We start from the raw sequence: 24866 nt of genomic DNA on the forward strand, positions 1-24866 counted from the left end.
TCTGATCTGATTAGTCACACCTGTATTAATCACTTTAACTAGACAGCTGCCTTGGTACCTGGCTGGGATCAGCAGTGCTGGGGTGCCCACCACTATTCCCATTTTGCAGATTACAAAACTGAGACTTGTAGATGTGCAGCAAATTGCAAGAAGCCTGTCTGGCTAGTGAGGTGTGGGTTCCAGTAGAGTCTGTGATGTAGGACCTGAGCCACTCACCAGTGTGAAACACCACCTGTATCTGACTGTTTTCTGTGGTCGTCAGAATTCCCTACACGCCCCACATTCTGCCACCATCTTATTTCCTACTAGCCGTATTTAACGTGTTCGTTATCCTTGACTTCTTAGGGCTACCCTATCTGGGTCAGAAGGAGGCGGCTGCAGAAAATCCAGAACTTCTCCAAGGGGCACACCCTCGATGTAGGTGGCTGTACATGACTCTGCGGAGAGCAGGAAGGTGCACCTGGTTCATTCTCCTCTTCCTTCTGCCACAAACCTCCCAACAGCCAGGAGGCAAGGACGCAACAGCAAAAATCATCTCTCAGGTTTGCTTTAGCCTAGTAACAGCCTAAGCTTTCCTCAAGCCAGTCTACCCATGTGAGAGCAGGGCTTGGGGCCACCCAGAATCCTGGGCTTAGGTCACGTGGACCCATGAGAACTGGGTCCACTCCCCTGTCTGTAGTGGATGGAGCCCGCTTGGGGGAAACCACTCACTGTTGAATTACTGCTCTAACTACATCCACAAAACTATCTCAGATCTTTAAATATTTGCCCATCTTTAACAGAGAAAAAGTTTAATATCCATTTTTAAAGAAAACACACAACTCTGATGAGTACAAATAAAGTCCACGTGTATTCTACAGTTCCCAACTCCACCTAATCATTATTTCTATAATTCAGTTTAATATGATATAAGGATGAGGGATTTGATGAGACAAAACAAAAACAACACAAATAAATGAGAAAAAAAGAGACTGAAGATATTAATGAAATGATACCACTTTTGATGAAAACAATGCTCCGAGTCACTCAGCAACCCCAAGAATCACATCTTTAAATGTCACTTAGACAAAACTCAGGGATAACAATACTGAATGCTAAATTCTCACCAGCACTAAAGGCAAAGCAAACCAGCCACACAGGAAATACTTCAACTCCATTTTCCTTTCTTATTTCAGGTTATATCATGTAACCTCAAGTCATTTCTTTCCATTCTGCTGTTCTCAGTATGAACTATCAAGTCTTAACTCCCACTTATGTCTGCTGAACGTGGGGATTATGACAGGGCTGTTTTGAATGCTTCAGAGAGGTCTCCAGTGGGTCTGTATCTCCCTTCCCACAGACCCTCACGATACAGCCTATGACCATGAAGCAGAGCGAACCCTGGAAGGTATTTCTTAGCAATAAGAAATAAAGACGATTCATGTTGAGAAAAGAGGAAGACAGCAGTGAGACTCATTGTTTTTTCCAGGTGACTCTATAGGAAACCAGGATGCCTGCTTCACACAAACTGGGCTGCGTAGCCAGATTCAGAAAAGTCCTAAGTTATTTCATGAGACTGTTAGGTTATTTATTATATTGTTGCTATAAAGTACTCTTGATGTAGTTAATGACTTTATGTCACCAACTAATCACCAGGAGGGGGAAGCCCACTAAGATTGGCTAACGTCTTTACATTCTCATCGATATTAAACCCATATGACTGTGGCTAAATCCACACAGAGGGCAAAATGATGAATGAACTGCAGCTACCTTTAAAATGACTTCTGCTGGGACTTCCCTGGTGGCGCAGTGGTTAAGAGTCCGCCTGCCAATGCAGGGAACACGGGTTCAAGATCCCATATGCCACAGAGCAACTAAGCCCGTGTGCCACAGCTACTGAGCCTGCACTCTAGAGCCCACGAGCCACAACTACTGAGCCTGTGAGCCACAACTACTGAAGCCCGTGCACCTAGAGCCCGTGCTCCACAACGAGAAGCCACTGCAATGAGAAGCCCACGCGCCACAATGAAGAGTAGCCCCCGCTCGCCGCAACTAGAGAAAGCCCGTGTGCAGCAACAAAGACCCAACAGCTAAAACAAGAGACTACTGCTAACTTACGTGCAACATATTCTTTTAGCACAAGTAGCTTCCTATCACTAGCCCACAAATGTTAAGATGAAGAGTGACTGAGGATACTAGTTTTTTTTTTTGCGGTACGCGGGCCTCTCACTGTTGTGGCCTCTCCCGATGCGGAGCACAGGCTCCGGACGCGCAGGCCCAGCGGCCATGGCTCACGGGCCCAGCCACTCCGCGGCATGTGGGATCTTCCCAGACCGGGGCACGAACCCGTGTCCCCTGCATTGGCAGGCAGACTCTCAACCACTGCACCACCAGGGAAGCCCTATTTTTTTTTTAAATTATTTTTTATTTTTCATCTTTATTGGAGTATTATTGCTTTACAATGTTGTTAGTTTCTGCTGTATAACAAAGTGAATCAGCTATATGCATACGTATATCCCCATATCCCCTCCCTCGTCCATCTCCCTCCCTCCCTCCCTATCCCACCCTTCTAGGTGGTCACAAACCACTGAGCTGATCTCCCTGTGCTATGCGGCTGCTTCCCACTAGCTATCTGTTTTACATTTGGCAGTGTATATATGTCCGTGCCACTCTCTCACTTTGTCCCAGCTTCCCCTTCCCCCCCCACTGTGTCCTCGAGTCCATTCTCTACTTCTGCATCTTTATTCCTGTCCTGCCCCTAGGTTTGTCAGAACCATTTTAAGGATACTACTTTTTAGATGGAAGGTTCTGGATCGCTGGGGCAGCAATGTTCTGTTCTTGGCTTCTCTGCCCCTTACATGTTCCTCCCTGTCAGTAGATGAGCTGGACTTGAGTTTCTGCCTTTCAGCTCAATTGACCCAAAGTACAGGTCAAACTCATTCTCAGTATTTTCCATTCTTGATGTGGGAGTAACAAGGAGTGGGGGAGAGAGCACACAGAGCTGGCTTGTTAAGAGGTAAGAAAGCATTCTAAAAAGCAGGCTGCAGATTACCTGCCGACCAAAGAGAACAGGTACCTCCGTGCCCACGCAAGTGCTCGGTCCCCACCAGCTTCGCCCTGTGCCCACCTGGCTGACCAGCTCGGGTATCCCCAGAGCTCTGTCGATCTCCTCCAGGCCATCGAAGTTCCGCAAGGCCAAGTACAGCTGGTCCAGGAGAGCGCCTTCGTCACTTGGAGACTCCGCTGCAGGGTGTGGACACAGCAAGTCATCTGGAGAGTTGCCAAACGGCTGCCTGTAGAGACAAACTTCATCTCAGGCCCGTGGTAAAGCTAGTTGATTAGAGAACATTGTTTTGTTTCCCTTAAAGACAAAAGTAGTAAAATACTATACCAGCCAGACACACCCACCCACCCTAAATGATAGACTTTATCTAGTGCCTAACGGAGATAAGCCGGACACACACCTAGGCATCGGATGTTGTGAGCTTTGTTTTTATTGCCCCCCCGCTCTAGAGCTGGCAACGCCGAGGCCTGGAGAGCTTGTCAGACCCTGTGGTGGAGACCACACAGGCAGACGCTGCAAAGCCGGGATTCAACACCGACCTAGGTGACCACTACGTTCCCACATATCCACGCTGACTCTTCAAGAGTATATGTGTTTACTTTGTACTGAAGTAGTCAAAGGAGTTTCCTGAATTTTAGCAAAAAAGGCCAGTTGATTGCAGTCTCATTCGCATGGGGCTCTGAAGACCCATGTGAGGGATACTATGAGCATAAAAGCTCCATTAAGTTTGTTGAATCAGCTGCCGTTAGACTGCACGTGGCTGGACCGATAGGACGTTTCTCTGTCACGCATAAGTGGGACTTGTAAACATTTATTAAAATCCTCAAGGAGCGTGGTCGTTAGACTTCCTGAGTTACTCAAGAAAAGTAGACCAGGAACATGCAAATTATGTCTGTTATTATATAAGGTGACTGGTGATAAAACTTAACACTGCACTCCAAATTCTATGGTATATAAAACTCCTATAATTTAAATTAACTGACAAACTTGGGGAGTTTTAAAAAAGAGCTTCTGAGTTACTGTAATAGCAAAAGGGGAAATGATACTCTAATTTGTACTCTTAAAGTTACTATATGTTTTGGAGAAGATAAAGTTTACAGGTAAGTTCCCTCATTCTTAAGCAATGATAGATTCACCTAGGGATGAATGACCTATCTAACCGGTTTCATATGCTTTGTGCCAGTTTGGCCCAGAATCCTGAAATGCTGAGGATTAAAGCCAAAAGTCAGTTTCAGACAGTTCTAACCCAGTGCACTGGAAACACTCTATCCTCTCCATTTAGCCCATGTCACTTGTGAAGAGAATCACCCACTTAAGTGTGCCCTCGACGACCCTGCTCGCCGGCGGTCCGCGGCTCCGAGCCCACGTCCCACGGCCTGCGAGGCACTGTGAGGGGTACCATCTTGAGCCCAGCGTGTGTGCTACGCTGCCCACCCCGCTCCACCCAAGCGTTCCCGTCGCTAGGACGCTCGCCAGCGCTGGCAGAGGCCCGTGCTCCTGGCCGGGGCTCTCTCTGTACCTGCCTCTTCTCCCACCATGGCCTCGGTTCCCGGGAAGACATCAGCCACTGGAATGGTTCCCCCATTGCCCTTTGTGCTTCCACACTCTCCCAGAGTCAAGTTTTTAAACACAGCTGTGACCAGAACACTGCACACTCAGGGAGTGGGAGGAAAGAGCAGACACAGAAAAGCGGCAACAAGGAGGAGGACAGCCACAGATCTGCGTGTCAGGGAAGCAGAGAGGAGGGGATTCCCCGAAGAGCAATGACCCACTTTAGATGCGGTCAATTTCATGAACAAAGGAGCTCAAGTCAGCCAAGAGTGGGTGCTGTCTGTTTACCAAATTCTCTTAGGCCTGAGACCTCATTCCCCAAAGATGCTAGTTAATATTCTCTTCCTCTAGCTTTATTTCACAATTTTCGACTTCTGTTTCTTCAGAAGCTTTTATTCCCACATGACCACAACCCCCATCCCAGATCTCTCTGCTGATGACCGGCTAATGTGAAATCGACTCCCTTTTAACCCGAGCAAGGCTGCACGGGCTCCCCGGCAAAGCAAGACTGCCCAGTTTGCACCTGCCTGAAACCCAGCGTCAGAAGGAAGAGGACACTCCGTCTGGTACTCTGGAAGACAGCTCCACCCCCGGGAAGACACATCCAAAGGCTTAAAGAAAAAGAACTACCGATGCTCATTTGCATCTAAACCATTTCCCACATAATAAAATAGCCCATTTGCTTTTTCTTTTTTTAATTAAAAACGTTAAACCAATGCTTGACCCAGATTCCCACTTTGGTCAAGGCCCTCGTCAACTCGAGCTGGGACCTTCAAGACACTTTCCGGCTTACAGCCTCTCTCTGATTCTCCCGATACGATGCTGTCAGGTTCCTTCTCCCGTTACTGAGCTGACGCGCAATGTTTAAGGCCCTGGGACAGGGTGCTGGTGGTGGTAGAATTCAAGGACACACACACTTTGGTAAAGCCTAACCTTTCCCAACGTAATGCCCACAACTTCCCTGTGGGTCCCAGCCACCCTGGGCAACTGGCCTTTTTCCAGAGGATGCCGCATAACCACCATGATGCCAAGACTTCCCGTTCCACACTTCCCACCCTCTTCTCCAACTGCAATTCTACCTTCCCATCCGGGCTCGGCATTTCTCCTTCACAGACACTCTGGACCACTCCCACTCTCCTCTCAACTCTAGTACCACTCACTGCACTATGCTGGCTTGATGTTGGCATTTACTTAGAAACCTCAACCCTAGACTGTGCCCAGTGAGGCCATCTTCAATCTCTTTGTTGGACCAGTACTTGAACTGCATAGGTTCAGCAAGCACGTGAAAATAAAAGCTTCTTGATCTAGCCCGGTTATCATACCTTATACTCAGAAAAATACATTTTTATACTCAGAAAAATACACTGCGTTGTGGCTTAGTATTACAAATTTGGGCATACCACGAGTTACACCACTTCCCTTAGAAACATCATAATACACTTGGCTTATAGAAAAAAAGATTGACCCAGACTTCCAATCCCAACTTTATAAATGGCTGCCAACATAATGAAGAAATTATTTTCCTACATTTTGGGCAATTACAAATATAGTTACAATCTAGACGGTGGCTGACAAAAATTATAATATTAAGTCAAGGATAAAATTCAGAGGAATAAAGGGAAGAGCACACAGAGGCCCCAAGTTGGCAAAATGGTAAGTAACGAACTAGCAGAAGGTAGTTAATCCATCATCAATAAAAACCTTATTTCTTGAAATCTACACTTTCATTTATTTATAGACTAGCAGGACATTAAAGATGGTAATAAGAAGGGGAATAAGATCTATTCTGAGCTCTTGTTTGAGAAATCATACCATACTATCACTTTTCATGTGTGTTTTCAAAATTCTGCAAGAAAGTAGCAGCTACTACCTGATGAGAAAGAATCAACCAAAGAACCTTTACTCTTAGACACATTACAAACAAGAGAAAACCAAATTACTCAGAGATTTTGAACTTAATGTGAAAGGAAGTCTTTCATGAAAGGCAGCTACTGTTCACTTTTATAAATCCAATAGAAATCATCAAAAAATCATCCATAAATTTGGGGCTATATTTTAAACAACTCTTTTACATACAAAATGAATAAAGGAAGAAAAACCACAATGAAACTACAGAAAATGGAAATTCAGCTATAAATAAATAAGTATGTGAATACATTAGAGATTAAAGGGCTAAACTACTGTCTTTCTGAAATGTGTATATAAACTAATGCTGGGTTCATAAAACAGTTAAAAACCTATTCCTAAATAGGTAGGCAGTAAAAATATAAAATATTAATGATGATACTTATAAAGGGGATTTTAAAAAGGCACTGCTTTTCTTTTATTTCAAAAGAGAGACGTGGTTAGAACCTTTGTTATCCATCATTTCTGGATTTCTATGACAATAAGACTACCATAAAGTTGGTTATAAATTTCTTCCAAACTGAATTATTTAAAATAAAAGAAGAGGGGTAAGTGGCTGGAAAAACGGAAATAAATAACTTTAAAAGTGGTGGAAATGTTTTACTTTGTCCACAGCGCTCTTCTACAAAGAAAACTGACAGCAACAAGAGAACAGGGCAGGGCAAGTCACAGAAACGCCCCCAGCAAACTGAACCAGCCGACTCTGTAGCTGGCCTCAGTGTGTACTCGGAATTCTTCCATTTTATTATTATTTGGTTTTTGGCTGCGCTGCGTGGCTTGCGGGATCCCAGTCCCCAACCAGGGATGGAGCCCGCAGCCCCTGCAGTGGAAGCGCGGAGCCCCAGCTGCTGGACAGCCGGGGAGGTCCTCATTTTTGCTTTAACAGAACCCTTCCTCTGCTTGGGCAACAGTGAAAATCCTAACGTTGGGCCCAGTTTTCCCTAGAAACTAATCTTTTTTTTTTTTTTGCGGTGTGTGGGCCTCTCACCGTTGTGGCCTCTTCCACTGTGGAGCACAGGCTCCGGACGCGCAGGTTCAGCGGCCATGGCTCACGGGCCCAGCCGCTCCGCAGCATGTGGGATCCTCCTGGACCAGGGCACGAACCCGTGTCCCCTGCATCGGCAGGCGGACTGTCAACCACTGCGCCACCAGGGAAGCCCCTAGAAACTAATCTTAGACATTTCATCCAAAACCAGCTCTCAGGTACTGGATTTAATTATTCGACTACCTTTTTACTAGGTGCAGGTTTCCACGGAAATGGGTGTGTTTTTTAACATATCCAATAAAGATATTTAGAAAACGCGCAATACTCACTGACACCACGAAATCAGACTCAAAGAGCTGGAAGGACCCCGAGAAAGTACCACCTCCAAGAATGATCACGGTGGTTATTTACGCGATGCTCTGTCCCCAAGAAGAGTACTCAGTGGTGGAGGCCACACGCCGCCCTTGGCAGCTAGTCCGGTTAAGAGCGACACTGACTGACTGCGGTTCTTGTCTGTTCTTCCACACAGAGTGCGTGGGAGGAGCAGCGGTGCTGGCATCACCGGGGGCTTGTTAGGAACGCAGAATCCTGGGCTCCACCCAGACCTGCCTTTCAATGAGATCCCAAAGGTGGTTCACAGGCACAGGGGGGTTGGAAGACACTAGTTTCTCCCGCTAGGCGAATGGAATACAGCTGGCGAGCACCCTCTCTTCCTTATCTCCCTAAAACAGTTATTAGGCAATTGCCCTAATCATCCTTTCTTTCAGTGAAATAACTAGTTCCCAACGTTTTCACACACGTCCAATACTGCTGGGCTCCTATTCGTCTTCTGCTATTTTGATTTTTTAAAACTTCATTGAATCCTCTGAATCCTTTACCACTCTCTTAAGATAATACAAAGGGGTGACTGAGCAGAGCCCAGTGACAGGATGCTTCCCACATTAACTATGTACTTCAATCCATCTCTGAAGGGATCCCCCTCTAAAGATGAAGACTGTTCTATCTCCAGTTGGCGTTGCTATTAGGAGACCTGCACATCCCACACCGGTGCAACAGTCTGCCAGCTAAATTAAAAAAAAACTGCTGGTACCCGGAAAGATTCAGCACATTCTCTGCACTGGAAACCTTTGTACCAAAGAGAGTTATGACTATCTCAAGACTCTGGCTGGTGATGTTCATACTGTGAGAGGAGACTTCGATGCGAACCTGCATTATCCAGAACAGAAAGTTCTAACTGTTGGGCAGTTCAACGTTGGTCTGATCCATGGACATGAAGTTATTCCACGGGGAGACGTGGCCAGCTTAGCCCTGCTGCAGAGGCAGTTTGATGTGGATATCCTTATTTCAGGACACACACATCAATCTGAAGCATTTGACCATGAAAATAAATTCTACATTAATCCAGGTTCTGCCACTGGAGCATATAAGGCCTTGGAAACGAACATTATTCCTTCATTTGTGTTGATGGATATCCAGGCTTCTACAGTTGTCGCTTACGTGTATCAGCTAATTGGAGACGACGTGAAAGGAGAACAAATCGAATACAGCAAATCTTAAAGTGAGGCGTGTCCTGATGATTTTTCTGTTGGGCTTTTTTTCTTCTTCATTCTCCTGTTCAACTCAAGTAATTAAACATTTAAGAGCCACAAAATTGTATCACTTTTATAATATTTTGCAGTAAAATATAATCTCGTCTTCTGTTAATACAATGTTCTAAGCTTCTTGTAAACTATAAGAGTATATTTAGTTTAAGTATATGATTTCTATGAAAAAATGTCCACCACACAGTAAATGGGCACATGCTAAGAAAGATTTATCCTTGTAAGTATCTTCATAGTTGATATTTGGAACTTTATTACCAAAGTAGTGCATGAGGAGAAAGAATCTAGATTTTCTTGTATACGTTCTTCGCTTCCCCAGTAATAAAGTTACTTTTCATTTATAAAAAAAAAAAAAAAAGATATACAAAGGAAAATGGGCACCACACCACAGTTCTGAGCTATGCAAAAGCATTTTATCCCAGGGTAATAAGAGTCACTATGAAATCTGTATTTTTTGTTTTTTTAAACAAGAAGCTCTGGAAATATTCTACCCTTATAAAATTTGAGAAACCCTGCTTTCATCATTTGTGAATTTGATAAAAGTATTTCATAATTTTAGACTAGAATAATCCCCAAAGGACAAAACAATCAGTCTGGAAGGTCTTCACTGAGCCTCCAACCCGAACTTTCTACATGTGAGCCTCAAGGCAGAATTCCTCCAGTTTGTTTTCTAACATGGTTACTGACCAGAAAACATCGCCTCCATCATTTAAGTGCCCACACTGACTCCTGCTTAGGCTCCTAACTATCTCTCTGCCTCGGGGCTCTTTGCCCACCCAACTGGCCAAGCAGCACCATCACATAGGCCTCAAGGTCGCCTGTGCAACGTCTGCTTCCAGTGCTTTGCTTAAAAACCATGGGATTATGCATATAACACGACTGTGATACTGTCTTTGCAGGGAATAATGGAACAAGAACCATCTTTGAGCGAAAACTTGAGCAACAACTAAGTTCTATCCTTGAGAGCTGGGGCGCTGGGCCACAGCCAAGTGAAAGAGCTGAGTGGAGAGTGCTGGACTGCACTGAGGAGAGTGGTGAGCGGAGACCCTCACCTCCAGCAGAGACCAATGCAAATTCCCTTGCATGAAAAGTGTCTTCAACTTTAACCCCCGGCTGGATCATTGACAAAGATCAACTAGGAACTCCCAATGAAAGATTACCAAAATACTCAGGGAAACAGGCCACCACGAGCAAGAGTCAATCACTGGATTTAGAACCACAAGAAATCCAGATATTGGAATTATCGAATCAAGAAATTTAGAAAGTAATGATGAATGTGATGTTTAATGATACAAAGATGGAATCACAAAAATAAGCAAACAGTAAGAGACTATGAAAAATAACCAGGCAAACAGAACTTTTAGAAATGAAAAATATAATTGGTTTAAACATAGCTAAAGAGATAATTAACGAAATGAAATATAGATATGGATAAATTATCCCAAATGTAGCACAGAGAGACAGGGAGATGGAAAATACATGGGTTAAGAAATAAGGAGGGTAGAAGTTTTAAAAAATCTTATGTAGAAAGAGACGGTTAACGTATGTCTTGCCAGAATCCCAGAAAGAAAGAATAGAGAAAATGGCGGAGGGGCAGTACATAAAGAGATAATGGCTACAGTTCCAGAGCTGATGAATCCACAGATAAAATAAGCACAACATACACCAAATACCAAGCAGTATAAATAAATAAATCCACACCTAGACACACTATAGTAAGACTACTGTATAGCAATTCTAAAAATATTTCAAAACAATTAGAAAAGATTACCTACAAAGAAACAAAAATGACTAGACTAATAATCAGAATCAAAAAAATTCAATCAAACTTGATCATATACCACTTCCTTTTTCCAAAAACTTCTTCAACGGCTTAATGATGAAAAAAGGCTGAGGGACTTTCCTGGTGGTCCAGTGGTTAAGACTCCGTGCTCCCCATGCAGGGGGCACGGGTTCCATCCCTGGTCAGGGAACTAGATCCCGCATGCTGCAACTAAGAGTTCACACACTGCAGCTAGAAAGATCCTGCGTGCCTCAGTGAAGATCTTGCACGAGGCAACAAAGATCCTGCGTGCTTCAGCTAAGACCCTGCACAGCCAAGTAAATAAATAAATATTTAAAAAAAAGAAAGAAAGAAAGAAAGAAAGAAAAAGGGCTGAAGAAGAGTTTGGTATTTAAGACTCTCTATAAATCTATTCCATTACTAATCTACTTTTCCAGCCAAATCTTCTTTTTTGGCTGTGCCCTGTGGCATGCGGGATCTTAGTTCCCTGACCAGGGATCGAACCCATGCCCCTTGCACTGGAAGCACGGAGTCTTTTTTTTTTTTTTTTTTTTGAATATATCAGTATACTTTATTTCTTTTATAAGAGGGAGGAAAAAAGTCAACAGCTGTGAATTGAATTCTTGAAGAAGAATCTGTGCAAAAATGACTGTCACATCTCAACTGCGAGCTATGGGAACACTTTGAAAAAAAAAATCTTTGGTTTAGTTTTCTTTCCTATTAAGCATTAAAAATTAGTAAGATTAAATGTTTATTAAAGCATGAAAATTTAAGGTAAATACAATATATTTTCTTAAGCTGGAAAAGGAGGATTTGTGACTTTACTTGATACAAAACGAATGTATGCAACAGTGTTTTTAAAATACAGCAAATTTAAGACCCCAATAATTTTTTGAATGATTTTGGAAAGTATACACAGGTCAAAACATTTTCTTATCTGAATATATTTTAAAGCCTACTTTTTATGAAAATTTAAACATTCAGGCATTTATTTCACTGACACAGTTTTGACTTGTAGCACTTTGAATGCAACAGATGAAATGTGCATTTTTGCTCCATCATTTGCTAGTTTTCCTCCGGAAGCAGGGAGTCTTAACCACTGGACCACCAGGGAAGTCCCTGGCCAAATCTTCTGATACTTTTATTTTTTTTTTAAAGTGGTAAAATATACGTAACATAAAACTAGACTATTCTCTGTTACCCTAAACATACTGTGTTGCTTCTGTGACCTCCAGGACTCTGATTATTCTGCTTTTGCCAGATGGACTGGCTTCCTGCCATCGCTGCCTCCTGACCTGATACCTTTACTCAAGACTCTGAAGCTTTTTTCCCCAATCACCCCAATTGGATGATCCCTTGAAATATGTTTTGTTTCTCTTAGGGCATTTATAGTACATACTAGCTCATATTACAGTTATTAATTAGTCTACATATTTTATTTTCCAACTAAATTATAACTTCTTTAAAGGCATGTGCTAGGTCAAACTGATTTTTGGATCCCCCGCCCCCGGCCCCCCAAACCCCTGTACTCCCAGTCCACTAAATGATATAGTTTGAATACATGAAAACCGGTCAGGCACCAACTGTTCAAAAGGACCAAACTAACTTCTGGCCTAGGTCTGAGATAACTCACGGCACTCATGAACTCTACTCTCCGGGACCTCCTGAGCGCTCAAGACTCACCTGTTCTGGCTGGCAAACGGTGCCTGTTCTATCGGCAGGATGCTCTCAGGCCAGGGGGCGGTCTGATTTGGAGGCGCTTGTTGTTGGCTATACTGAGGTCCCCCTATGTTCATCTCTAATTCAGATGGCCCTGAAATGGGAGAAGGAAACAATTCCAAAATCTTACAACTTGTAATAAGGGAAGTTATCCGTTTTGGTTATAGAACAGAAAGAGAAATATACAGTTTACAGAAAAAGACAGAAGCAATAATAATTAGGTGAAAATAATAAGAGAACTTTTGTTCTGAAATAGAAAAAAAGGCAAGAAATACCAAGGCTAATCACCCACTTTTTTTTTTTTTTTTTTTTTGCAGTACGTGAGCCTCTCACTGTTGTGGCCTCTCCCATTGTGGAGCACAGGCCCCGGATGCGCAGGCTAAGCGGCCATGGCTCACGGGCCCAGCGGCTCTGCGGCATGTGGGATCCTCCCAGACCAGGGCACGAACCCGCGTCCCCTGCATCGGCAGGCGGACTGTCAACCACTGGGCCACCAGGGAAGCCCTAATCACCCACTTTAAAGACTCTCTAGATCAGCATTTCCAAGCCCCTTGGACTTAGGAGTCTTTATATTCTTAAAATACAGCTTTTGTGTATGTGGGTTATATCTCACTGATATTTACTATATTGGAAATTAAAACTGGAAAAAGAAAAAATGATTATTAATTCATTTAAAAGTCATCATAATAAATCCACTACGTTAACATAAACAAGGTTTTTTTCTTCCCGTCGTATTAAGATATAATTGACATACAGCACTGCAGACGTTTAAGGTGTACAGCACGATGATCTGACTCACATACATCATGAAATAATTATCACAGCAAGTTTAGTGAACATCCATTATTTCAAATAGATGCAAAATTTTTTTTCCTTGTGATGAGAACTCTCAAGATCTGCTCTCTTAACAGCTTTCATATATAACACACAGCAGTGTTAGTTACATTGACCTTGTTGTAAACGTTATGTCCCTGGAACTTATAACTGGGAGTCTGTGCCTTTGGACCGCCTGCATCCAATTTCCCCTCTGCCCACCTCCCCTCTGGTAACCACAAATCTGATTTCTTTTTCTATGACGTTGTTTGTTTGCAACATAAACAAGATTGTTTTAGCCAACTCTATTGTATGTCCATGACAGAATGAGAGTGAAGAAGGTACAAAATATCTTAGTATTATTATGAAAATAGTTTTGGCCTGGCAGACGCCCTAAAAGGGCATCGAGGTCCTGGACATACTTTTGAGAAGTGCTGGTCTGAGTAAAGGAGGAGCAGAAAGGTGGCCCAGACAACTTAGATGTGCTCTTTCTTAGAAGTTCTCTGTAGAGGATTAAAGCTAATGCATGATATGAGCTCTTTAATGATTTTATTATCACTATCTGTAGACCTGTTTTCCATTACAACAGATACTTTTCTGTTGAGTTCACGGCTTTTTCGAGCTTATTAAAAATCAGAGAAATTCAGCTACACAGTGAAGCTCACAGAGCCATATTTCAAGCTCAAAAGCCAGGTGCCACTCAGAGAAGAAACACTGAGGATAAATGAAATTTCTGGATCTAATTTATTTATTATGATTTTTTAAATGAACGAATTAGCATTTAAAAAATTTCCCAGTTTATTTTTGAATGGAAATCTGGCCATTCTTAGTATTTTCATGTAAGCCTCAAATTATGTGAATTTATGTTTGGAAATCACACATTATTAATTTGAAGTACATTCTCTGTAGAAAGGCAACGTGAATGTCATCTCAGAAACAATAAGCCAAAATGCGCTGAGCAATTAAACCACCAGAAAAGAAAACTGATGCCGGGGTAGGATGAGCGTTCTGCGTTATCGTGTCAAAACAATCCTGGCGGGCTTCCCTGGTGGCGCAGTGGTTGAGAGTCCGCCTGCCGATGCAGGGGACGCGGGTTCGTGCCCCGGTCCGGGACGATCCCACATGCCGCGGAGCGGCTGGGCCCGTGAGCCATGGCCGCTGAGCCTGAGTGGACGGAGCCTGTGCTCCGCAACGGGAGAGGCCACAACAGTGAGAGGCCCGCGTACCGCAAAAAAAAAAAAAAAAAAAAATTAATTAAAAAAAAAACCCAAAAAAACAAAAAAAAACAATCTTGGCATCTTTCCATTAACGATTTAGCGCTTACTCATCGTGCACCATATCCAAGTATATGAAAAAGTACGTGAACGTCAACGTATCTGAATTATGCTAATGTACAAGGTAAGAGAAAGGTTAGTATGTCAATGATTAAGAAAATCTTGAGGATGAGTTGCATTACTTTTTTAAAAAAATAATGGTTTTATTGAGATATAATTCACATACCATACAATTAGCCCGTGTAAAGTGTACGATTCCGTGGGTGTTAGTGTATCTGCAGAGTTGTAGAACCAGCACAATGATCAATTTTAGGATGTTGTCATTCCCCCCAAAAGAAACCCCATGACCCTTAGGAGTCACTCCCCATTCCCCCCATAGAGTCCCAGCCCTAGGAAACCACGAATCTACTTTCCTTCTCTACAGATTTGCCTATTCTGGACATTTCATATAAATGGTATCACACAGTGTACCAGATCATTAATTTTAATAACATGTGAGCTGTATCCAAAGAGAATTCTAGTGATCCCTACATTTTGTGAGATGCTCTCTAAGAGCCTGCACTTTCAGTGAGGAACTGGGAGAGTCTGGTTTAACAGTCTAGGGTAGTGGCCCAGGGATCTGCATTTTAAGGTCCTGATGACCATGCAGAGTTAGGAACCACTGGTGCATCACTGAAATGCTTCTTCAGAACATCATCTGTGTAACATTTATAGTGTTACAATGCAATTCACTCCCTGCAAAAGTTGAAAGTAGATAATTTAACGAAAATAAAACGTCATAAAGGTAGTGGGTTCTCTTAGGTAACCGGAAAACCTGCAATTCTATGATCCTATACAGAGTTCCAGCAAAATCCCACTTATGACAGCTTGACATGGGGGGATTACCTAAACCGCAAATGAGCAGCATGTCTTGACAGAACTTATGGAGCTTGCTCCTCTCTTCTTCTAAGAAAGGATAAAAATGAAAAGCAAAGAGCACAGGAACTACCTTACCTATATTCATGACCTGAGGCTGAAGCATCTGTCTTTGGCCAGGCTGGCTGTTGGGTCTCATGGGGATGCTGGCTGTTGGGTTCCGAATCATACCTCCTTGGATCGGCCGGTTCATGGCACTGGTGGTAGCAGCACAGGTGACTCTCACAGCAGAACTCTGAGGTGCCCATTCCCCAGATGGCAGGGTGGGCCGGGCAGCATTACTACCAATCATGCCTGCAGGCAAGCCAGAGAAAACGGAGATACAGTGACTGGAAACACAGTCAGCATGTATGAACACCAGACGATCTGACTCTGGTACGAGACGTTCATTCTCAATACACGGTTAGCCCAACAGCTCAGGCCCTCACCGGCACAGACACGGGCCCCTGGCTAAGAAACACGAGATGGCAATTACTACGAAGTTTTTCACAACACGGACTTGCCACTCTTTACAGTTCGGAAAAGCTGTTAAAATTGTTCCCATATGTACTTAGAAACAGGTGCTGTGGCGTGTGGATAACCCCAACTTCCTTCCTCAGGAAGTGAATCACATTAGCTGATATACACGTCAATGCTTTACTTTCCAAAAGAGAAGTGAGGCTAAGAGGAACAAGGTACAAACTGATAATCAATATTCGAATTAAAAACCCAAATCACAGAGAATATCCCATGAAGCCCCGGCCAGACTTTCAATCCCCAAATCCCTTTCTGAGCATTATTAATCTGTTAAGCTTCCAAGCTGACCAAAGCAGCCTCGGAAGCTGGGGGAATGACAGCATCTTTCCACTCCAGTTCTTTTTGGCCAAGGCAAGGGAGTGCCAATCACTTCAGTGGACCTGGACTACCACACTCCTGGCCATATAGGTCTAGGCTGCGTTGGGACAGATTTGTAAAAACCCTTGTATACATTGAGATAGTAACAGCTATATGACCACACACACCAGTGAGAAGAGCACAACACTGCTGGGCAGATCATGCGTTTGCTCTCTCTGGCCTGCCCCCCGAGATGCTGGCAATGGCCAGACACGGGCTAAGACTTGATATCCTAAAGGGGAACAACCCCGAGTGAGGACCCTTCATTCTGAAGCATTTAATAATGGATGTGTAACAGTTCTGCTTTCAGAGACATGGCTTGCTTTCATTTACTTTAGTTATGATAAACAACTAAAAAATAGGGTATTATTTCCGAAATGGAGAGAACATGTATTGCGGATGGTTTTTCACTGGTGAAATGAGAATGTGCTACATTAGGATGATTTAGAGTTAAGGGTAATTAGACTGAACAAGTTAGAACAATATTATGTTAATACATATTTTAAAAACCGTTTTAAGGCTAGGTTTGAATTATACAAAGATGTGGGAGAAAAGGCATTTTCTCTTTCAAAAAATCTATTATCTAATTAATATAACAAGATTATAGAAAGCAGGAAGGAAAATAACCCATAATTCGAAATATTAATGCAGTTGTAACCAGGGTAGTCTCTTTTAGGTTTTTTTCATTTTTCTTTTTGAAACAAAGCACAGGCATTGTATGATCTTCATAGCCTGGATGTCAGTCATCTCCAGGCTGCCCAGATTTGAATATAGGTATATCCCCCAATTCCTAAAGGTCCTCCAAGAACCCAGATCTTCTTGTATTCCAATAAGAAGCCACCTTTCATAAATCATTGGCTCCTTTTCCCTTACAGAATTTTACATAAGTCAATATTTTACTTATATAAATCAATACTTTATTGTAAAAATAATGTAAAACTAATATGGCATTGTTTCTGCGAATAAATAAATTAGTGATGTAGTCAGGGCCTGGCACATACAGTAGGCGCCTAATACACACTTGCTGAATGAATAAACTATTTTATACAACGTTCTTCACATTTCCCATGAACTGCTTACCAACAACAGAAAGTTAGGAAAGAAATCCATCTTTTCAACCCTTAGATTGAACTCTTATTTTCTGTTAACTATCTAAATGGCAATGTGTATACAGGGGTTACAGACTAAGCTAAAAAACCACCAAGAATTAAAACCCAGGAGTATAAGTTCTTTTTATAATATCTGTTTCTTTCAATGCCTTTGTCTCCAGCGGTAAACCGTGAGCAGTTCTCCATCAGAAAACTTAGCATCCTAAGGGTACAGGATACCACAGGGTACAGATACCATAGGGTACAGGACGTGGTGGTAATAGCAATCAATGCTGCAGCAGGGATTCCTAGCCTGAACCGGGTGGAGGTTTGGGAGTACGGCTGCTGCTATGACGGTGACTACCACTTAGGAATATGCATGGGCAACTTGGCAGACACCTTAAGTTACAGCAGGTCAAGGGCCAAACCAGATCACAGGCAACTTCACAGATCTTTAAAAATGGAGCCCCTGGATCAGCTACTCTTAGGCCAGGCATACTACTATGTAAAGTTCGGTTTTTGTTTTTTTTTTAAAGTTAGTTATTTTTAATTAATGTTTTTTTTTTTTTTGGAATGAGAATTGCTATCGTTACGAGTATAAAAGGTTGGCTGAATTTTAAACCTTCATTCTGAAATTCGTCCAACACAAGTCACCAACTAACAGGAAATTCTGGGGTTATCAGCAGATTATCACGACAAGCTAGCAACCACCAAATTATTTTACACATATCACTACAATGTCTGGAATTGTAACTGGAGTAGAAGTGAAATAAGCCTATGCCATAGGATTAATGATTAGAACCCTTGTAAAAACAATGATCACAGAATAAAAGGGTCAGCTTACTTGAATGCTTTCCGATGTTTCATACACCATGCTCACAGTGAAAATTTGCAGAATTTAGTTACATTCAAATGTTAGTTTCTAGCATAAAAAATTTCACTTGAAAAATTTTACTAGTTTGATGTGGATGAATACATCATTAAGTTAAATAACCCACCGATAAAGTTAACAGCACATTTGAGCCCTTACCTGTGCTACTGTTCCCTAAATTTCCTTGGTTTCCTATCATCCCTTGATTACCCATCATTCCTGGCTGAGGTATCACTGAGTAGGGACTATTGTTTCTGATTGGTGGGAAAGGTCCAGCACCAGTTGGGCTTTGCAATGTGATGTCAAGTGGTAAATTCTGGTTTGGCAATAACCTGCCCAGTTGCCCTGGTCGTGGGTTATTAAAAGCTAAGGAGAAAACAAATGAAAATTTAAGGTTAATATAGGATAACGGAATATAGCAACAGAAGTAGTGTTCAGGGAAAATGTCGTTTGTAAAATAACAAAGATATGCATGTCAGGGACCAACTGCCTACATAAAAGACAAATTCACAGACAAAAAAACATGTGGCGCCAAAACACAGACTTGCCATCTAACCAACAAGTCTCTAATTTAATTCCTGACAACCTTTCAAAACAAAAAAAAAGGAAAAGGAAAAAAAAGAGCATGCCTATTATTTACCATATATTTTTCTCCCCAATATTAACTTCTAATATTCAACTGTATTTGTTAAGGAAACTACTAATATTTTTTTCATATATTATTTGAATTTAGCAATATTGCTTTGTCACAGCTGTGAAGCCATAAACATCTCCTGCATATAGCACCAAACCCAGATACGTGTGGTTTGGACACGAGACTATCATTTTTGAATTGGACTTTCCTAGGAATAGAATTAGGTTAAAAATGTCTACTCTCATTGGAAGTTAAAATCTTTAAATGTGTGAACTCTGGTACCTGAAGTTAGTATTGAAGCTTTAGGGCCCTGTTAAGTCTTCTAAATATAGCTTCTTTAAATTCCAGATACATTTATATTTGAAAGGATTCTTATGGTTAGTTCACAAGAGTTTATTGTGCAGTAAGTACTACACCAGCGCACTATACTATCACACAGACAACCAGTGATTTGATAACAATGTTTCTACAAGAACAAAGATATTATAAATTACAATTCATAGAGCTAATATATTAAATAATATAAAGGACTTTATTTTCTCTGAATTATATAAACACAGTATGAAACAGAACATTTAAAACACATTAACATTCTTAACAATCAATAACAGAAAAAAAATATTTAGAAGAATTAGGGTTTAAATGAAAACGATGTACATGCTTAAGCTGACTTCCTCAGGTTTAGGTATCTGGTTACCATTCAGTAGTCTGAATACCATCAGGAGGTACAGATAAGGAGAAACCACGAGTTTTCATGCAGTCCTCTATTAACTCCGCTGGGTCATGAGCGTAAACCCGCTACTGTGTTTCTTACTCACTTCTCAACTCTGTGACTTTGTGATCTCTCATAGGCCATAAGCAACCCTCCATTCCCTAAGAAGTAGGCACGTTTGACAGATAACAAGCAAAAACTCTGTGTTGTTTTACCCTTTTCAGAATGATCACGAATCACTTTGAGAAAAGATCTATTAATCAAGGATATTTTGTGATTTGGTTGATGGTTGCCATTTCTGATTTGAGAACAGACGCTAAGCTTTGGGTCAAACGGTATCTGAAGAGGGACAAATCATTCTGTTCACCAATTTAACACTGAAGAGGTTCTCTGTCTTTCTACAGATCATGTCCCTACCGCAGGAAAGATATTTTCTTCTGCTCAAAACTATCGGACAACTTTGGCTAACTATCAAGTTTGTAAACTAAGTGTTCAAGGTGGAGAAAGACCTCATCTTAAACTTACAAAAATATAAAATAGGGAACTCCCTGGTGGTCCAGTGGTTAAGACTCTGAACTTCCACTGCAGGGGGCACAGGTTCGATCCCTGGCCGGGGAACTAAGATCCCGCATGCTGCACGGTGCGGCCAAAAAAAAAACCAAGAACAGGGAACTGAGATCCTGCAAGCCGCACAGTGCGGCCAAATAAATTTAAAAAATTAAAAAAATAAAAGTAAGCGATAAAAAATGTCACTTATAAAACAGTCTAAGGTCTTCCAGCTGTATATCATACTAATTAAACTTAAGATGCACTTAGAAAACATTTATATGATAAATTTCCATGTAAAATGGATATTTATATGAGGATTCCTAAGAGATAGGACAAGGTATTTTTAATGTGTGTAGCCCTTTCATGTATGAGTATTTTGATAAAAAATTTTTAGTAGTATATTATTCCTGAAGAGTCAGCATAACTTTCTAAGTTTCTGTCTTTTAAGTATTCAGCCATATATTAAGACACAGAAAATCAATTTTAAGCTCCACTTATGAAGGCAGTAACTGAAATGAAGGGAAGTATGACAATCACCCGAAGAACTTTATCAATGCAGGTCAGTCTCACTCCGTGCTGATTATATTAGCCACAAGCGCCTGCAAAAAGGCCATGTTTACTAGAATCCACCCTGAATGCTGTTTTGAAGGGCTGGGACGGTAGGTGGTGCTATCTGACCATAAAAACCTTGAAGTGACTAAGCTGTTTGCGTCAGATTTTAATAACCCCTGTTTCTGATGGTGATAACATGGGAATTTCTTGGCATAACCATCAATATCTCATACTCACTGCTCTGTGAAATTCGCAATGCTGTTTTCTGGGCTCCAACAGGTGTAACAGGGCTGCTCTCGGCTGTGAGTTGCATGAGGTCATTGATGATGGCTTGCTTGTCAACTGATCCAGCAGGGGCGCTTGGCCTCGTGTCTGGGAAAAGCTGTGGTAATTGACTATTCTGCAAATCATCCAAAATCTCCTCCAAGTTGTCCAGCTCACTGCCAGGCTGCGGTTAACAAACAGAAGGGTTTATCCAGTCCCACGCGAAGAGTGGGCGCCACAGGCCCGGTTTGCAATTACAGACCTAACCGGTATAAGGCACCAGAGCCAAACAAGAGATGCAGACACATGCGAACCTCAGGTCTAACAGTTAATTGATCATCTTTAAAAAGAATTAAATCAACAAAGGACAAATAATTTAATCTCTTACTCCTCAGTTTCCTCATCTGTGAAAAGAGAGATGCCTCAATTAGAAAGAAAGCTCTCTTCTAGCACTGTGATTCACTGGCAATTTATAAATTCCCCTTTATTTTATGCTAATAATTCAATTAATTATGAGCATGTGTATTTCTAATTAACCATGGGTATACTATGACTTACAGTCCAGGCCTAGGTTTTGTGGTTAACTCTCCTGACGAAATAACAACAACAAAAAATTGGTGGAAAATACGATCCAAATTTACATGAAATCAGTATTTAGTAAATGGTCATTTCCTTTTAGAACTTTGTTTTTCTTTCTTTCTTTTTTTTTAAGAGCAAGGAGTGAAATGCACGAGGAGCTTGAAGTAACCATGAACAGCTCAGCCCTGTCTTTTCCATTTGAGTGGTGTTTTTTTTCCTGCTTACACTTTCAGTTTCGAATGACACTGGCTTTCTCAGTCACTCACCAGCTTTGGTGACAAATGCAGGGAAGCAGGATGAAAACACAGCAGCTATTAATTTGACTTTACAGAAGCCATAGAAATATTTCTTACAGCTTTTCCCTTTATTAAAATAATTTCCTTTCAACTACCAACATTAAAATAATAAGGTACATATCACCACTATTTCACACCTAGTGCTTTTCTTCCAGAGAGCTCAACTGAATTTATATTCGTTTAAGTAGAACCTATCTGTGTGCCAAGTATTTAAAATCAGACAGTGCCAACCACATAAGAAAATGGCTAAGTTAACTCCCAGGATTACTTTCTAGTGAAGAGAGTGGTAAGAATGATTCTCCTGATGTGCAGGTGGAAAAACACAAGTTAGGCAACTTCAGCAAAGTCACTGGATGGACTCTGAATCCATGACCATGTGACTGACCCTTTTGTCTACACTGGCAATTCAAATGAATGCATTTACATCTGACAGGAGGTATACTTAAAGCAGAATGGCTTACAGTTTTATTCTATACACTAGAAGCTGCATTTACTAAGGTTTTTGCAATTTATGGCAAATGTAAATCTATACAGGAAGTCTTTTTACTGGACATAATTTCTCAAGTTAGGAAGGATACAATGAAGTGATATTTTATTGGATTCTTTGTTCAGAGTCAACTAGCTTAGTGAGAACTTGGAGATCCATTTTCCAGGGAATTCCTAATGCACTGTTTGAGCAATTACAAGACCATTTTCTAGTTAGTTTAGCCACCCGTTTCTAACAAAAGAGGGAGGGATCAAACTTGGGAGAGCTACATCTTAGGTTAGGTTAGGGTTAGGTTCCAAAGTTAGCATCCTAAAGTATAGACAGACACAGACAAAATGATCCTTAGAAGGGCTCGGGAAGGAACCTTATTGTATGTCCCCTCCACCAAGGGCAACACAGCCAGTTTTCCCTCCAGAGTGAAAGCACATCACTGCTTCTCTGGCTGAGTCCGAAATGATGAAGTTTACGCGGGGGCCATTCCGCACTGAAAAAGCCTGTAGCTACGTTTCCACACTACTGGAGCTTCAAGGGAACCAAAACCCAGTTGAGTCTCTTGAACGGTAGGCAAAACTGCTCACGTGGCTTAACCATTTAATAGCTATCTCTCCTTTTCTTTTTTCTTCTTCTGAATGTGTATGGACAATTTTGGGTAAGTTAAACATGAGTAAAGTGACTCCGTTGGAAAGCTATCGTTATCATCTTTTGCTGAATACGTAAGATACAAACATCAGTGTAATAAGCACTTATCACCCTCTGAGGACAGTGCCTGGAACATAGCAATGGACACTCAGTCAACCCGATGAGTTCTCTCAACTATTTTTTTTTTTTTTTTTTGTCCCTTAACTATTTTAACCGGTAATTTAAAACATTTCCCAGAATCAACTCAATTTCTCATAGAAATTCCTATCCTTTCTATAATTTCTCAGAAAAAAGTTTCATGAAGGTGGATAGGGACACTTCCCTGGTGGCGCAGTGGTTAAGACTCCGCCTGCCAATGCAGGGGACACGGCTTCGAGCCCTGGTCCAGGAAGGTCCCACATGCCGCGGAGCAACTAAGCCCGTGTGCCACAACTACTGAGCCTGTGCTCTAGAGCCCGCGAGCCACAACTACTGAAGCCCGTGCGCCTAGAGCTGGTGCTCCGCAACAAGAGAAGCCACTGCAATGAGAAGCCCGCGCACTGCAACGAAGAGTAGCCCCCGCTCGCCGCAACTAGAGAAAGCCTGCGCACAGCAACAAACACCCAGTGCGGCCAAAAATAAATAAATTTATTAAAAAAAAAAAGATGGATAAATATCCTTATGGTTGTATCATGAAAACAGCTACAGAGGTATTAAGAGGTTTTAATAAACTGTGAAGTTTATTGCTATCCTAGGAAACCAGGTTTCCCTACTACAGTAATGCTGCCTTGCGTAGAGTATTTTAAAATTCATTGCTTGTGAAGGGGTGAGAGGGTGGGCCGTAATAAGTAATAAGCTACTTCTTTTTTTTTTTTTTTTGCGCTACGTGGGCCTCTCACTGTTGTGGCCTCTCCCGCTGCGGAGCACAGGCTCTGCACGCGCAGGCTCAGCGGCCATGGCTCACGGGCCCAGTCGCTCCGCGGCATGTGGGCTCCTCCCGGACCGGGGCACGAACCCGTGTCCTCGGCATCGGCAGGTGGACTCTCAACTACTGCGCCACCAGGGAAGCCCAATAAGCTACTTCTTGAGAAAGTTTTGCAGATGCCTTGAATGAGAGACGGCCCAAATAAATAGCTCATATAAACGATAATAAAAATAAAGTAGATTATTTTCCTCAATGGATGCTCTTGTATTTGCTCCCAATCACAGACATGCGTAAAAGAAAGCTTTTACAATATAGATTAATAGTCTGCGTCCAGACTCTCACCTTTCCTTTTTACCTTTACTCTTTTCACACAAATAAAATGATACTTTAAACCATCTTGAATAGAAAAATAACCATCATAGTTTCAAAGAGTTCTAATGATAGGATTCATGATTCTTCCTTTGTGATCTACTCTTGTGTCGAATATGATGAGTTTAAAATAAGTCTAAGGTTAATCTCTCTCTCTATATATACATAGCTATATAAAACAATATATTTGGACGGTTTAAACCTCTCTATTGGTTCTTTATTTCAAATAATTACATAATTTAAAATCCATGATTTTCCTTGATTTTTATTTTTAAAAAGCATATGTTAAAACTGATTTTCTAATTTTAATCTTTGCCATTTCTAAGAGCTGATCAAATTCAACTGTGTTTCAGTCTAGCTTTGACAAGTAACTAAAACACTTATTTGTCTTAAGAAAGTCACGCAGGGACTTCTTGGCGCTGTATTCAGAAGGAACTGGTTCTTTGGAGACCCTTAACTA

General features: G+C 41.7%; 2 protein-coding genes and 1 non-coding gene across 12 annotated transcripts in view; 2 read left to right on the top strand and 1 right to left on the bottom strand.

The window, feature by feature from the left end:
• Positions 1-24866, bottom strand: part of NCOA2 (nuclear receptor coactivator 2) — a 271533-nt gene that overhangs the window by 14356 nt on the left and 232311 nt on the right. For 8 of the 10 annotated variants that reach the window (XM_032609401.1, XM_032609402.1, XM_032609406.1 and 5 more), the window contains 5 exons: positions 21106-21316; positions 18581-18787; positions 15668-15883; positions 12552-12681; positions 3107-3272 (listed from right to left, as the gene is read on the bottom strand). In XM_032609401.1, coding sequence (XP_032465292.1) covers positions 3107-3272; positions 12552-12681; positions 15668-15883; positions 18581-18787; positions 21106-21316 — 930 coding nt within the window. The remainder of the gene's footprint in view (positions 1-3106; positions 3273-12551; positions 12682-15667; positions 15884-18580; positions 18788-21105; positions 21317-24866) is intronic. The other 2 variants (XM_032609407.1, XM_032609408.1) reach the window with 1 other exon arrangement.
• LOC116742677 (vacuolar protein sorting-associated protein 29-like) lies at positions 7899-10158 on the top strand. Its single transcript, XM_032610510.1, is given in 3 exon segments — positions 7899-8014; positions 8478-8556; positions 8559-10158. Coding segments are annotated over 3 exon segments (678 nt in total). The 3' UTR covers positions 9042-10158.
• On the top strand, positions 20313-20385 carry TRNAG-UCC. The gene has a single exon. It is a non-coding gene; the product is annotated as a tRNA-Gly (tRNA).

This window comes from Phocoena sinus, chromosome 17 (assembly GCF_008692025.1).
Source record: "Phocoena sinus isolate mPhoSin1 chromosome 17, mPhoSin1.pri, whole genome shotgun sequence".
Taxonomy (NCBI): Eukaryota; Metazoa; Chordata; class Mammalia; order Artiodactyla; family Phocoenidae; genus Phocoena; species Phocoena sinus.